The 16,204-nt window shown below is 35.7% G+C and overlaps 1 protein-coding gene across 2 annotated transcripts in view; it reads left to right on the top strand.

Annotated features, from left to right (window-relative positions):
* The first annotated feature begins 791 nt into the window (after nucleotides 1-791).
* Nucleotides 792-16,204, top strand: part of LOC121860694 (endosome/lysosome-associated apoptosis and autophagy regulator family member 2-like) — a 44,504-nt gene continuing 29,091 nt past the window's right edge. For both annotated transcript variants that reach the window (XM_042357988.1, XM_042357989.1), the window contains exons 1-5: nucleotides 792-1,054; nucleotides 9,089-9,212; nucleotides 10,619-10,817; nucleotides 13,518-13,665; nucleotides 14,276-14,468. In XM_042357988.1, coding sequence (XP_042213922.1) covers nucleotides 977-1,054; nucleotides 9,089-9,212; nucleotides 10,619-10,817; nucleotides 13,518-13,665; nucleotides 14,276-14,468 — 742 coding nt within the window. In that variant the 5' untranslated portion in view covers nucleotides 792-976. The remainder of the gene's footprint in view (nucleotides 1,055-9,088; nucleotides 9,213-10,618; nucleotides 10,818-13,517; nucleotides 13,666-14,275; nucleotides 14,469-16,204) is intronic.

Genomic DNA, 16,204 nt, shown 5'->3' with positions numbered 1-16,204 from the left:
ATTTTTTTCATGTTCCTCCAATGAATTAATTTAAAATTGCAAAGTTGCATATGAATATGCACCTCAGCTGGTGGCGATGACATCGATTCTTTAGCCTCGCCACCATTTGCCCGCGCGCGCACCCAATTGCCAAATTTCGCAAGAAAATGAATGTTTTAATTATCAGATGTCAGTCCTCTATTAGTACAAAAGTTGTTAGAGGAGGATTAAATCTGAGCGGGAGGGTGGACGGTCACTGTTACACAGAGTTTTATTTCATAATTTTTAATCGTTGTTGAACTAGTGTATTTCTAACATTGCTATGCGCTTAAAGACCTTCGTTGTTGAAGAGCAGTAATAACATAATAACAACAAACGCTGCCGTCTTACGGCATTTCATCTGCTAGTAAGGAAAACAAGTAAACGTTGGTGGCGCATTCGGTATTTTACGTCACTGGTCTACATATCAGGAATAATTCCAAATTTTCTAATTATTTTTTTTACATAAAAAATAATAACAAATTATTTATAAGACGTTTTTATTAATTTAATTATCTAAACTATTCTTTATTGTGAATTTGTGTGAAAATGACTTGTAAATAAAGACAACTGTTAAACTCTTTAATGATTCTGCTTGCTGCGAGACATTCAGTAAAATTATTAATATACTTCTCGAAATACAGAAAAATATACTTTATAATTTGCAACTTATATGCATCTTATGAGCAGAACAAGTAAAATAAAATTAATTATACATATTCTTTTTACATTATACGACCATTACAGAAAACGGACGGAATTGTGACGTCATACACGCCCACGGAATTGTGGCAGAACTGTGGTGCCATAAGGCAGTGCTCCGAACGAAGGGTTGATAACGACGGTCTCGTCAGTTTGAGTGTGAAACAAGTGAGAGTCGTTATGTCGCTACGCCTCTCCGCATGTTGCAGGCAAAGCTCATGAAGGTAGTAGCGCGTTAAGGGTGAACCAATTCATCATGAGGCTCCTGTGTATGGTAATGGTAGCCCTGGCGGACTGGAGCGCCTGGGCTGATACCGTCAGGACCTGCCAGCCGGTGAGTCCACCTCTCCAGAACATTCCTCCGTCCCTTCTGTCATATCCTGGGCAAGTTGTCACATTTTTTTTTACAGTATATTACAGGTACTGCATGAACCCTTCAACCATATTAGGATACTACGAGGGAGTACATGACAAATTCTCTTGAAATAACAAAAAGCTTTGGCGTGTTTTTTCCCCTTCGGTAAATCGAAAGATTGTATTGAAGTAAGTTATGGGAAGGCTCTTCAGGTATCATTTGACAGACCATCATGACATTTGAGATACTGTACAGCATTTACGTTTGGAATAAATCTTAGTAGGTGGGCAGGTAGAGTAGGGATTAGTTAATAAGTGGGTGAATGTTAGAGCAGTGAGTGACACGTATTAATTAGTGGTGACATGTTACTTTAATCTTTGGTCACCTGTTGTCGAGTCTGCTGCCTTTACTCTCGGATGTGACTGAACAAACTAATTTTTCTAGGGGGTGTGACTGTTTACTCCGGGATGTGACTGTTTACTCCGGGATGTGACTGTTTACCCCGGGATGTGACTGTTTACTCCAGGATGTGACTGTTTACTCCAGGATGTGACTGTTTACTCCGGGATGTGACTGTTTACTCCGGGATGTGACTGTTTACTCCGGGATGTGACTGTTTACTCCAGGATGTGACTGTTTACTCCGGGATGTGACTGTTTACTCCGGGATGTGACTGTTTACTCCCTGTGACTGGGATGTGACTGTTTACTCCGTGATGTGACTGTTTACTCCGGGATGTGACTGTTTGTTTACTGTTTACTCGGGATGTGACTGATGTGACTGTTTACTGTGACTGGATGACTGTTTAGGATGTGACTGTTTACTCGGATGTGACTGTTTACCCGATGACTGACTGATGTGACTGTTTACCTGTGACTGATGTGACTGTTTACTCATGTGACTCCGCCTCCAGGATGTGACTGTTTACTCGGGATGTGACTTCACTCCGAGATGTGACTGTTTACCAGGATGTGACTGTTTACTCCAGGATGGGATGACTGGGACTGTGACTGTTTACTCCGGGATGTGACTGCTTACTCCGGGATGTGACTGTTTACTCCGATGTGACTGGATGACTGCTTACCCGGATGTGACTGCTTACTCCGGATGTGACTGTTGCTCCCGGATGTGACTGTTTACCCGGGATGTGACTGTTTACTCCGGGATGTGACTGTTTACCCGGACGTGACTGCTTACTCCGGATGTGACTGCTTACTCCGGGATGTGACTGTTTACTCCGGGACGTGACTGCTTACTCCGGGATGTGACTGCTTACTCCGGGATGTGACTGTTTACTTCGGGATGTGACTGCTGAGTGTTTAGGGTGTGACGTTACTCCAGGTATTAGACTTTCCTTTCAAATAGTTTCTCATGTTCTTTTTCTTCCCCACTTATAAAACAGAGAGTTCTATCTCACGTTCCCTTTTCTCTCTTCCTTCTTTTTCGCCAATGTCACTCTCTTCTATTTTTCCGCATTCTTCCACTTTCACTTCCTTAATGAATATTTTTCTTTCACTTATACTGTACTCCATTCCTCCTCCATCTCCCCACAAACCACGACCCTCTTTCTTCTTTTTCGCTTCCATTTTTCTGTCTTCCTCCACCTCTCTTTCCATATCACCGCCACCAATCTTGTGTTAATGTCACCTGATAAGTTATCTGTAGAGCACCAGTCTTAATACCGCTACGCTACCAGGAACGCGCCACTACCAGGGAAATAAAGTACCATCTATGGTTCTATGCCACTCATATTTCAATCATGAGGAGTTAATAGGACTAAAGTGTGTGATTCTAATCTTTCTCTCTGCAAGATAACACTTAGTTGCTCCTTGTAGGGTGGGAATCCACTCCTCCTTGACTGATGGGAGGTGAGGATGCTAACGATTGTACCAATCCTCCTGTTGTATTCTATGATAGATTAACTAATTTAAGCCATGTGATAAGGAGATTGATTCACATGATGTATATGTAACCTTTCGCGGTATAGTCAATAACACCGTAGTCATTACAGCGATAACTCACGTGTCTATAAATACCGTCTCTTGGGTTCAAATCTTGGCGCGGGACATCACATGTTTCCTCCAAGTTTGTTGGATGATTAATAATGGAAAGATTAAAATAATTCTTGCGATGTTTAAAAATTTTGCTCTAAGGATATGACATTTAACTTCGTGTAAGATTATAATATCTGTTCTTTTAATGTAGTACAGTGTTCATGTCAAAATGAACTATTTCACTTTTGTAAAAATAATTATTGTATTGTTATAACATTTATAACTTTTTGTAAGCCCCAGAAGGGGATGGCAAAGGTGAGGGTGGGAGCAGTATACTACCATGTCCTTTTGATGTAATAGTTTTATTGTCAATAAAGTATTTCAATTTCAAAATGTATTAACACTGAGCAATAAAGTTCAAAACAAAGATCAACTGCCCGAATGAGTTTTAAGCTGACAAGTGGTGGTATTATATATACAGGTATAAAGTAAAAACTTAGATCTGTATGTGTGTAAAATAATTTAAAATTATTTATTTATTAAATGTAAATTTAATGAATAAGAACGTACTCATTCCTTATCTTTTATATGACTGGATGCTTCGGAAATATTCCCATTTAACGTTGATATTTCATAACAATAAAATCAATGGTAAATTCATATATAATTTCATGAGAGGATGGATGTAGTATTAATAAGTGTGACGGTGAAAATCTCACTATTGGAGGACGGAAGACGCAAGTTGATGGATAACAATGGGGAACAGCCCCAGAAGTTCGCACGATGAATATTCCTCGTAATTGTATAAGATGCACCAAACCGGTCGACTTAAAGCTAAAGTACAAAAGTAATATCCAGGAATTAGCATACAATTACATTTGGACCTTAGCTAAAAACATTCTGAACTTCTGACAAGAGTAACGCACGGAATTCTTTGAAGTACTGTGTACTTAAAAATAAATGTCACATGTGAAGTCTAGTTAATGTATTTTTTGGTAGTGTCGGTGTAATTTTGCTGTCAATTTTGTGTTACAACTTTATATAAGCAGTTAGGTACAATCTTATATGTCCAGTAATTAGAAATATTCACCGTAAAAACCCTTGAGACCGAATTCTGGTGAAAGGAAAACTACTTGACTTGGAGAAATAAAGTTCACACATTAAATAAATTATCTCTTTATCTAGATAATAACGCACTAAACACAAGATTGTTGGTCACCAGTACGTCAAGGTTCGAATCCTGCTTGGCCCAGACACACGTGAGAAGGGTGTTGTTATCCAGTGTGACCCAACCAAACATCACAGGTGTCGCGAAATTTGGTTCCTCCTGCACTAAAACGGCTACTAAGTTGATAAGTGGTGAAAATTATAAGGTACTGAACCTTAAAGTTTCCTCCACAAAAAATCACATCAATGGCTCTATTTGTGTAACGTTCAATAGACGAGGAAAAAAATGGGCAATTTCTGTTACGTAACCAGTATGTACGAATAAATGTATTATATGGTTAGGAAAGAGGTCGGGAGCAATAGGGGGTGGAGAGGGCGACACCATGAGGGGAATCAATAATAACAGACAATGCCTCAGGGATTAGCGTTTGTTTCAATACAGAGTTCGACCCATCCCGCATCTCCCCACCATGCACCATATTCCAGGCTGGCGTCTAAGTGATAGGTAGGAAGCTGGATATATCTCAAAGGAAAAAATCGTACATTATATTCTGATCAATATTTGGAACCAGAGAGAAAATGGGTAACAGTGTTTTAAAAATTCCTTTAAAAGCTTAAACAAAACTATAACTAAATTAATTTCATTCCAAATTGTTTTCTCGGCCCTCTAGTAAAACTCATACCTTATGATCACAACTTTCTGTTCATTTACTGAAATTTCCGGTGTTCAATTTTTTTTTAATTTTCACAGACCGGTTACAGAGTACCGTCCTCATACAGGTATCTGGTAGGGTCACACTGGATAACACCATTCTCACATAACCCTCGACATATTGGTGAGATACACGCGTTAATGCTGTACCACAACTCGTGTTTCGTTCCTATAATCTCAACTTATCTATTAACGGAAATGACGCACCTACAATAGATAAAACTATAGGATGTGTAGCCGAGTGTCACTCCTGCAGAATATTTGTTACTAAACATGTAATGAACGGTTGACCTTCCTCCGTTTAATTTTGCCTCATTTATCTATATAGAAGTACGGTATATATATATATATATATATATATATATATATATATATATATATATATATATATATATATCATGTAGATCCACAATGGAAATGTGGATAAGATATATCTTGATAAAATCATACAGAAAAATGGGAAACAGCGGAGCACCTTAGAGCGTAAAGAACAGATTAGTGGACCTCTCTTAAATTTATTTACAAAATCATTAGACACGGGAGTTGTGCCAGACTTGTGGAAACAGGCAAATGTAGTAGCCATATTCAAAAAGGGAGACAGAGCATTCGCGTCAAATTACCGGCCGATTAGTTTGACGTCAGTAGTGGGGAAATTTCTTGAATCAATTAGAAGCAAATAGCATCCGATCGCATTTAGAGAACAGCAAATTAATCACGACTCTCAACATGGGTTTACTGTCACGTGAGGATACGAGGTGTATTAAGTTCATACCGACGCATACAAGATATTTCCTTTCACGTATAGTTTCTGGGTCACTTCCAACACCTCACATAGTTCTGATATATTTATCCTTTTTCCAGATCATTGTTCTCATGTATTTTTATATGATATCGGTGGAAGTTATGTTCGCTCCACGCTCACAGACGTAAATAGTATGACCTTCAAACCCTGATCCACATTTAGTCCTACAGTACACTAGTCCGGCTCAACCGGACTTTAACATTCATCTTATGGATACCCTGAGTTCTCCTTAATGCTATGAATACATACAATTAATATGATATGACTGTACCTGGGTACAATGCAACACATGGTCTAGGAACATTGAGTAGGTGAGTTATCCTTTATCAATGTTTCCCGTTTTCTGAGGTTCTACAAGCGCAGTGGATTTGAATGTTATATAGCGTAATATGAATTAAATGGGGTTTTTAGGAATGACAATGATGTGCGCAGTACATTACAAAGGGAAAATCTTGTCTAACAAATCTGCTGACGTTTTTTAGGAAAGTCTTCGAGGTAGTAGATAATGACGAAAATTACGATGTTATTTACTTAGACTTTAACAAAGCGTTTGACAGAGTACCGCATCAGAGGCTTCTGAGAAAAGTTAAGGCTCATGGTATCGAGGGGAAAGTTTTAAATTGGATAAAATCATGGCTCACCGATAGAACACAGAGGGTCAGCGTAGATGGTGTTAAATCTGAGTGGGGTTGTGTAACCAGTGGGGTTCCCCAGGGGTCAGTACTGGGCCCACTCTTATTCATCTTCATAAACGATCTAGATACTGGGATCAGCAGTGACATAAGCAAGTTTGCGGATGACACCAAAATAGGGCGGCAGATTAATTCAGGGCAGGATGCAAATGCACTACAGGAGGATTTAAATAAACTGCAGGAGTGGTCAGAAAAATGGCAAATGAAATTCAACACCAGCAAGTGCAGCGTACTGAATATTGGAAGAACAAATACTGTCAATGTATACAGCCTTAACAACATCAACCTAGAGAAGTCAACTTGTGAAAGAGACTTAGGGGTACTTATAGGCCCGGACCTACGGCCTAGAAAACAGTGCGTTAATGTTCGAAATAAGGCAAACAGAGTATTAGGTTTTATATCTAGAAGTGTAAGTAATAAGAGTGCAGAGGTCTTATTGCAACTATATCTTGCGCTAGTCAGGCTGCATCTCGATAATGCGGTTCAGTTCTGGTGCCCTTATTATAGAATGGATATCAATTCACTGGAGTCGGTGCAGCGAAGAATGATGAAAATGATTCCGGGACTTAGAAACCTTCCATATGAAGATAGGTTAAAGAAACTAAACTTGCATTCCCTAGAAAGACGAAGAGTGCGGGGAGATGTGATAGAAGTATTTAAGTGGGTGAAAGGAATCACTAAAGGCGATATAGATAAAGTTCTTATAATATCCGAGCTGGACAGGACTCGTAGCAACGGATTTCAGTTGGATAAGTTTAGGTTTAGGACGGAGATAGGAAGGAACTGGTTCACAAATAGGGTGGTGGACGAGTGGAACAAGCTTAGCAACTTTGTAGTAAGTGCTGGAATGCTGGAAAGTTTTAAAATGAAGCTAGATAGATTCATGGATGATAGAGTGGTAGTAACTCTCGACAGGAGCTGCCATGCACAGGCCAACCGGCCTATTGCAGACTCCTTATTTTCTTATGTTCTTATGTGGCCTGTTGTCAAGTTTCTCTATGTTCTCTTTGTTAGGGTCACATACATACATATACGGACATGTAGGAGATCTCGCACTAAAGATGGAGTTAAGAAGTGAAACTCACAATGCATTCTCTGTGTGTATATATATATATATATATATATATATATATATATATATATATATATATATATATATATATATATATATATATATATATATATTTCATGAACCCACAATGAAAACGTGGATAAGATAAATGTGATAAAATCACCGTGTGATTTTATCAAGCTTCTCTATATATATATATATATATATATATATATATATATATATATATATATATATATATATATATATATATATATATATATATATATATATATATATATACTCTGATTGTACCTGCGGTCAATAAAACCCAGAGGGTACCGTGTTAAGTGAAAACCGCGTTAAGTGAACAACAGAACATATGGGATTAATTCCAATAGAAACCGGCCCGACCCCCAAACTCCACTTTTTGACGACACATAACTATGTTGTAGTAAAAATAACATCTTAATTTTATGATGGTACATGCACACAATTAATACTTAAGAGAAATAGAGAAATACAGTCACCAAGTTAATGTCCATTCAAATAATGGACTCAACTCCCTCCCCCTCTTCTCACACTACACTGCTGGCTCTTCCCTCTCTGAGAAATTTTTGGGGGAAAACCACTAAATTTTAATAAATAATACCTCAAACTAAAGTTAGGATAATATAATTGATATTGCTGGATTCCTTGTAAGACCAGGAATATTTTGAATACAAATGTCATATATTTTGCACAAAAAATAACATATTTACTCAGAGTGAACATTAGCCTATATCTAAAATTTGTATGTCTAATGCAAAATCTATGATGTTTATATTCAAAATGATCATCATATTGTAAGAATTCCAGCAATGTAAATTATATTCTGGCCGGGTAATTTGTATGAATTTTATGAGCTAAAACAGGCAGTCAGGCAGGGTGGCGGGTGGCAGGTGGGGCAAATCTAAAAATAGCTCTCGAGCCGGACACTCACCGCGTATACGTGGAAAAAACCCGCGTTAAGTGAAAGTTCAGCTCTGGCGAGGCACCGCGTATCTGAGTAAGCTTAGCTAAAGTGAAATAGCGTTAAATGAAGTATACTGCTTTAGTATGTATGTATGTATATATATATATATATATATATATATATATATATATATATATATATATATATATATATATATATATATATATATATATATATATATATATATGTATATGTGTATGTATGTGTATATGTATGTGTATGTGTATGTGTATGTGTATGTATATATATATATATGTATATATGTATATATATATATATATATATATATATATATATATATATATATATATATATATATATATATATATATATATATATATATATATATATATATATATATATATATATATATATATATAGTAATACCTCAGAATTAGCGACTTTCGGATTCGTCAATCCCGGACTCCCAAAAAAATTAATTCCTGAGGATTAGACTACCCGGGCACAGGTCACTGACTCACATCGGGGCCTGGGGGGGGCGATAATGTAATAATATTAATAATGATTGAATTTAACCTGATTCAACACAACATGATGTAATCAGATTGCCTATTTGCAGGAGGACTTTCACTATGAGTTTACTGAGTGTGATGACGACGGTGGACGATGGCGAGTGAGTGTGCCCAGCCCAGATACATGTGAGGGCGGTGCCCCCAACCCCCCTAAGCGCACACACGACTGTAGTGAGTATTATCATATATTCAGCAAGAATCTAATTTGTACTACAGTATTTTTAATTAATACATACATATTTTTCGTGGCACGGCGGACACATTAGCCTCCTTGTTTCAGGGATCGGTAGTTCGATTCCCTGGCGCTCCCAGTTCACCCAGTTATGAATGGGGACCTAAGGTTACAACTTGGGGAAGTGAAGGCGGTCGAGTGCAGTACCAGCCATGCTGCCTCCTTGTGTACCGAAGGCTTTGTATATAGTGTCACAGTGTGTTCTATCCACACTGTCCCTCACGGGCAGTCATGCATATGGGACCTACTTTTACATATAATTATTCACCATACAGTATTTGGGATACAATTCCCCTTAGGGTTTTATTATGCTAGATCTGAATTTGCTCTCATAGAAGAGAACTTTGTTAATATATATATATATATATATATATATATATATATATATATATATATATATATATATATATATATATATATATATATATATATATATATATATACATATACATATATATATACATATACATATACAGCTCCTCCCCGACTTACGACCTACTCGACTTACATCCACCCGCACTTATAACCTGCCTCAGTCGTACCAAAATTTGGTCAAATTACGTATTTTTGAGTCCCAAAGTCAGTACACAGACAAAATTTTCATCTGTAATTCACTTTAAAACGGCTGGCAAACTTAAAAGTGAGTGTTTTGTGGTGCTGAGAAGAAAAAGATACCCCCATTTTAGATTTTCTATGTATTATTTAAGCATTTCCGACTTACGACCATTTCGACTTGGATGTCGGTCCCTAACCCCGTCATAAGTCAGGGAGCAGCTGTGTATATATATATATATATATATATATATATATATATATATATATATATATATATATATATATATATATATATATATATATATATATATATATATATATATATATATATATATATATATATATATATATATATATATATATATATATATATATAGTATATATATATATATATACAGTAACCACAGGAAAGAAGAAAACACAGGGAAGTTCCCCAAAGCAGCTTTCGTGTAATTCACATCTTCAGGGTGAGTAGTCTGTACTCTGCCCCTGAGCACCTACAGTGATTTACTTGCATATCTATATATGTGTGAGTGTTTGTGTGTATGTGTGTGTGTTTTCTGTACTATATTAAAATGCATTAAATTTCAATAAATAATAATAAAAAATATCTTTATTTTCAGAATACAGTGAGGTACTGTATAATGGCCTTAAATAATCTAAATTTATGTTGGCTAAGCAATAGATTCTTCATAACTGCATAATAATCTGTTTGGTTGAAATATATTACAGTAATGAAATTATTATAATAGTAATATAAATGTAATATAGAATTGGTACCTGCTTTCAGGTGTATCGTGTGACCCAGGCTGGTTCTTCAACTTGTCAGAGTTGGAGTGTGCAATGTGCCCAAGCGGCACCTACTCCCTGGGTGGTGGTGTGCGCTTTGACTCATGGGAGGATCTACCAAAGGGTTTCATTTCCCACACTGAGGTCTTCAGATCAATCTTTACTGTGGGGAGATGGCGTGGAGATGTGGATTGTAGTGAGTAAGTTGGGGGAGAGAGGATTATTAAAATCATGAACATAGAAAATACCTTTTCCAGTTGATTTTTTTATCAGTAGTAACTCGAGAGTAACTATATAATCATGCAAAAGATTTATAATCATAAACATCATAAATTAAATTTGTCTCTTAACATTAATGGGCAACTCAACTCTAGCACTACACCCTGGGTTCACTCAAGGGATGACGGCCAGCCCTGGAACCTGGAACTCGACTTTTAATTTCAAATAACATGTAATTTGTTCAAGGTAAAGGTATTATATGAAATCTAAATACAAAGTTCTACTGAAATCCAAATTCATCTATCTTAACCTCAGTGAAAGTAAAAATAGGTCCCTTAAGCCTGACAGCCTGTTATGAGCAGTGTGGATACAGCACCATACAGTACAGTATATGAAGCCTTTGATGCTAAAGTAAGTAGTGTGGCTGACACTGCACTTCAGCATCTTCACTTCCCAACTGTAGAATTAATAGACCCTTACTGGGGGATGAATTCGAAGGTCTCTAGGCACAAACCAATGGCCTCTTAGGTTATGAGGCAAACTCTGTTAGGCTGACTAACCATGTTGAAAATGTAAAACAAACAAAAACATAGAATCAAATGAGGCATATACTAGAGAAATATACAACAGAAGTTTTAAAACTTCCAGGACATCGATGCTATGCGTTCATTGAAATCTTTATGTTTCTGGGATCTGGATGATGTTCAATGTTGATAAAGAAAAATGTTCCCCCCAAATCAGCTGATCTGTTGAATGTGCTGCAAATTGGGCAAGTCAAGGGAGCTATGGTACCTCCACCCACCCCTCACTCATGGGAAGAAGACATGGCCACACACTATATTTCTCTCTTCTAAATTCTTTATCACAGTTTTTACAGTACAGTACTTGCAATAAATAAAATTCAAGTGTATCACTGTCTTCAGGAGGATTCTTATTGCATAAACCAGATCAAAAGCTACTGTATAGAGAAACATAACTCACAAAAGCTGTATAAATTTCTTTGCTTCATATACTATACAGTGACCCTCGCTTAACTAACGCCTGGTTAACGAAATTTCGGTTAACGAACTGCCTTCCATAAGGATCTTCAATTCGGTTAACGAACAAAAATTCGGTTAACGAATTTCTTACGAACCGACCTCAACATGTTTTCGCTTGCACTGGCCGGGCAACCAGCTTTAGTATCAGTCCGCCAATACATTAATCGGTTCTAGGGCTTAAATTCCTAACTATTTTAGTAAATATCAAGAAGTTTATACTATTCAATAATTTTAAAAGTTTAATATTCAATTTTTTAGTCATTTTAACAATTATTGAACATAATTGAAGGTAAAGTGACTAGTTTAAAGCGCAGCATCCAGCCTCTTAACACAGCAAACAGGCGTTAGTCTCTCTGTTTTCACTGGAGGTAACATCTTGCTTGAGACTCTCTTCAACTAAACGCTTTTTTCTGTGTTTCCAAGCAAATTATTGGTCATTTTGAAATATATTTTACATATTGACAATATATAATGCAGTGCAATGTTGATTTAAAGAAAATAATCTTGAAATACACCAAGAGAACTAAAATTTTATGGGTGCAATGGTGCCATGGGGTGACTTCTCTTCCACCCCAATGCCTTCTCTTCTTCCTTCTCCTCCACCCCCCATTGTAATTCCCATCATCATCATCATCATCATCCAGGAGCCTTCTACATACACACCTCAAAGTAAGTGAACTTTTCTACCATTTTTGTTGAATTTAGGAAATTTTCGGTGAGCTGGAACCAATTACCCAAAAACCCATTGAAACAATGGTTTCGGTTAACGAACGGTTAACCGACCTTCTGAACGGATTGAGTTCGTTAACCGAGGGTCACTGTACAGTACTTCCTTTACACTCATCAGTATTCCTTCAGTTTTTATCAAGCTATTGCATTTATGAAAATGCCTAAATATTTTACAAACCTTTTATGTCTGATGGTATATACCTAATGCATAGAGGTAAAAACAATTTGTAGGCTCAAAATAGTGCGAAAAAAAAAATTGTTCCCGCCTGCTGTGAATGGCTGTGGAAGAGGTGAGACCGAAATGAGGGAAAAAAATTGCTGGGGGAGAACTACTCAAGTGTTAATTTGAGTCTGCTCTTTATTAAGGCTTCTAGTGTACTGTATTTTGAAATTTAGCCAGTCAGTAACCAGAATGCCTTGTACAAAAACTTACACAATATGTTATGAACTGTTCATGAGATTTAAGCAAATATAGATAATAAGTTTCATTGAAATTCATTGTTTAATAAAATTTCTAGAATGTCTAAATTGCAGCACTAGCCAATAATTAGCCAGGTTCCCAAAATGTATTTTTGAATTTCACTTAAATTAGAATAAGGTCTTCTAAGTATTTTCTCAAAAATAAATGCAATGATTAATTATTTCTTGAGAAAATTTTCTCAGTTACAGGGTATTATATGTAAACCAAACTTTCACCAATTAGTAACTTTGTGACTTAAAAAATCCAAGATAGCTATCATAGTGTTATTCAAGATAATGCTGTTTTTGGACACAGGCACATACAAAAGATTCAGACTACAAATCAACTTAATCCTAGACCCGTGGAACTATAAAATGACTAGACTCAATTTGATGTACAGTACAGCACTGTACGTAATATGATTGGTGAGTTTTTCTGTGTTTATGATGCAGGTACGGTTGGCAGGCAAAAGGTGACGTACTGGCCAGTAAAGGTGGACAGTGTGCAGCTGTCCTTGTCTACACTGTTAAGCTTGTCAAACCTGGAGCAGTTTCGTACACTTACCAGTACACTGATGAAGACATTATGTTTGAGTTTCAGGTTAGTTGTTTAAGAAAAGAAAAAGATGTTTTAGGGTACATAATGTATAGAAATGCAATTACAGTATTCTCTGCATAATACAATAGTTGTGCTTCTTCAATAAGCTTACATTCTTACAGAGCTCTATGGATTAAAAATATTGTTGATTATAAATCAATAATTGTACCTTGGCTGGAAATGTGAGTTCTGTACAGTACTGTACTGTACTACTGTATATTTCCGCTTCATAATATACAATGTCTAATTGAAGTTTGAACACATTTCTACCTATTGATTTTCAAATTTCCTCTTACTGTACCTGTACAAAATACATTATCTTATTTGACAAAATACAGTACTTTGAGTGCATTCTTATGTACTTTGTGGTTTTGTACCTTGGAAGGGGCAGGAATACATGTAATATCACATAAATTTGTACCACAATATAATGCATTGCAGATCAGTGAATTAATAAATGACTGAGATTTACTGTAGATCAAAGGAGAAATCTTAAAGAAGTTTATAAGTTGATTATGAATCATGTAATATTTTTTCTAAACTGTAGATGTCTATAAGAAAATATGATTAAGATGAATTTGCAAAATTAATATTCTAAATCTTTAACATTCAGGCTCAAGATGAAGAATGTCAGAACATTGTTGAAGGAAATGGCTACAGGTGGTTACCAGTCACCCGCGATGGTCAGTGGCAGACTCGCACTGTAAAGCTGAACCCTGGACTTAATGTATTACATTGGAAGACCATTGGTATTGAGGCCCGTGGCTCATCAAGACCTGTATTGATCAAGAGCATCCAGATCAGTGGTATGTTGATATGCTGGTATGTGGTGAAGTAAGCTTCTAATCATTTGGGAAATTATATGCATATTACCCCATGTAAAGTATCTAATGTTAATGAAGTTTCTTTGTGCTTCTTCAAAAGCAGGATTTAATTTTATAGATGCTGTTAATATCTTAAATTTATGTTCTATTGTATTTTTATTACTGTCAACAAATAAAAATAAAAAGTTAGGACCAAGACTTATCCTTGAGAAAGATCTATGTCATGATGACATTAGGGCAACAGGAAGGAGTGTGAGGCTATAGAATGACATTAAAAACCTGACTTTTCCATCTTCATGAAAATTAATTACAGCTGACTCGGGTTTTTCACAAGATAAAGACCGAGAATATTCATGGAACAAAATATGTTAATTTAAGAATACAGTACAGTACAGTTCATGTAATTTACCTATCAAAGCTTAAAAAAATTATTTGCTTAAACCAAACCAAGAAATTAACAGAGAACTGTACAAAACTGATGACAAAAATTGCAAAAAAAAAGATGAAAATAGTACAGTATATCACAGCCTGCTGCCCCCAAGAGACTCAGCGACCGACAGAATCAGTGGTAATACCAGATGACAGTTATGCCAGTTAACTAACAACCTGTGGGAATTCTTCTAAAGAAAATACCACACATGTACTGTACAATATATGCATTCTTACTACATGACTAGCTCCAAATACGTAATGGGAAGGAATAAGTTTTTCTTAACCTTGTATTTTTAAGCAAATTTCAGTGGAGGAAACAAAATCTCCCCCAGATGTAAACATTGGAGCCTTTGCATTGTAGTGTGCAGCCATGCATTTGTTCAGGATGGCACACAGTCATAACCCACTACATAGGGTATAGATAAAAAAATAAATAAATAAATAAATAAATAATAATAATACAGGTTGACAACCCTTTATCCGAATTCCGAAACCCGAAAAGCTTTGAAAACCGAAAGTTTTTTTTTTTTTTTTAACAGGGATTAGCCCATCGGGGCCTGGGGGCAAAAATGTAATAGTAATAATAATTATAATAATAATTATTCATAATAAATAAAAAATTTAATACAAAATACACCGAAATAAAATAATAATGATAACAATAATAAAAATAATAAAATATAATAATAAAATTAATAATAATAACAATAATACTGTAATAATAAAATAATAATAATTAAGAAATACAAGAATGAAAAAAAAGATAAAAAGTGAGAAACACGACCTAGACCTAAGAATTATTATTATTTTTATTATTATTATTATTATTATTATTATTATTATTATTATTATTATTATTATTATTATTATTATTATTATTATTATTATAATTACTATTATATTTTCGCCCCCCAGGCCCAAATGTGGGTCAGTGACTTGTGCCCAGGTGGGCTAATACACACATAAAAAAACACTAACCATTCTGTAAACCGAAAAATTCCGAATTCCGAAATGCCTCTGGCCCCAAAGATTTCGCATAAGGGATTGTCAACCTGTAATATTTATCAAGAAATCATAGCATTATCAAACTTTGTTCAATAATATATTGATGTAATACTTATGATAGGCTAAACATTATATCAGTGTCTGTCAATAGACTTCAGTATAGGAAAATGATAGTGATATACTGTAAGTAGCTGCAAAATAACCCAATGCTTCTGTTTAAGTGAAATACCCATATTCAGAGTACAGTACATGGTACTTTACAGTCCTATTTTCTGCAAGTT

The sequence above is a fragment of the Homarus americanus genome, unplaced genomic scaffold, assembly GCF_018991925.1.
Source record: "Homarus americanus isolate GMGI-L3 unplaced genomic scaffold, GMGI_Hamer_2.0 scaffold48393, whole genome shotgun sequence".
Classification (NCBI taxonomy): Eukaryota; Metazoa; Arthropoda; class Malacostraca; order Decapoda; family Nephropidae; genus Homarus; species Homarus americanus.
Note: the sequence above shows the minus strand (reverse complement) of the source record. Positions and strands in the feature narration are given on the sequence as shown.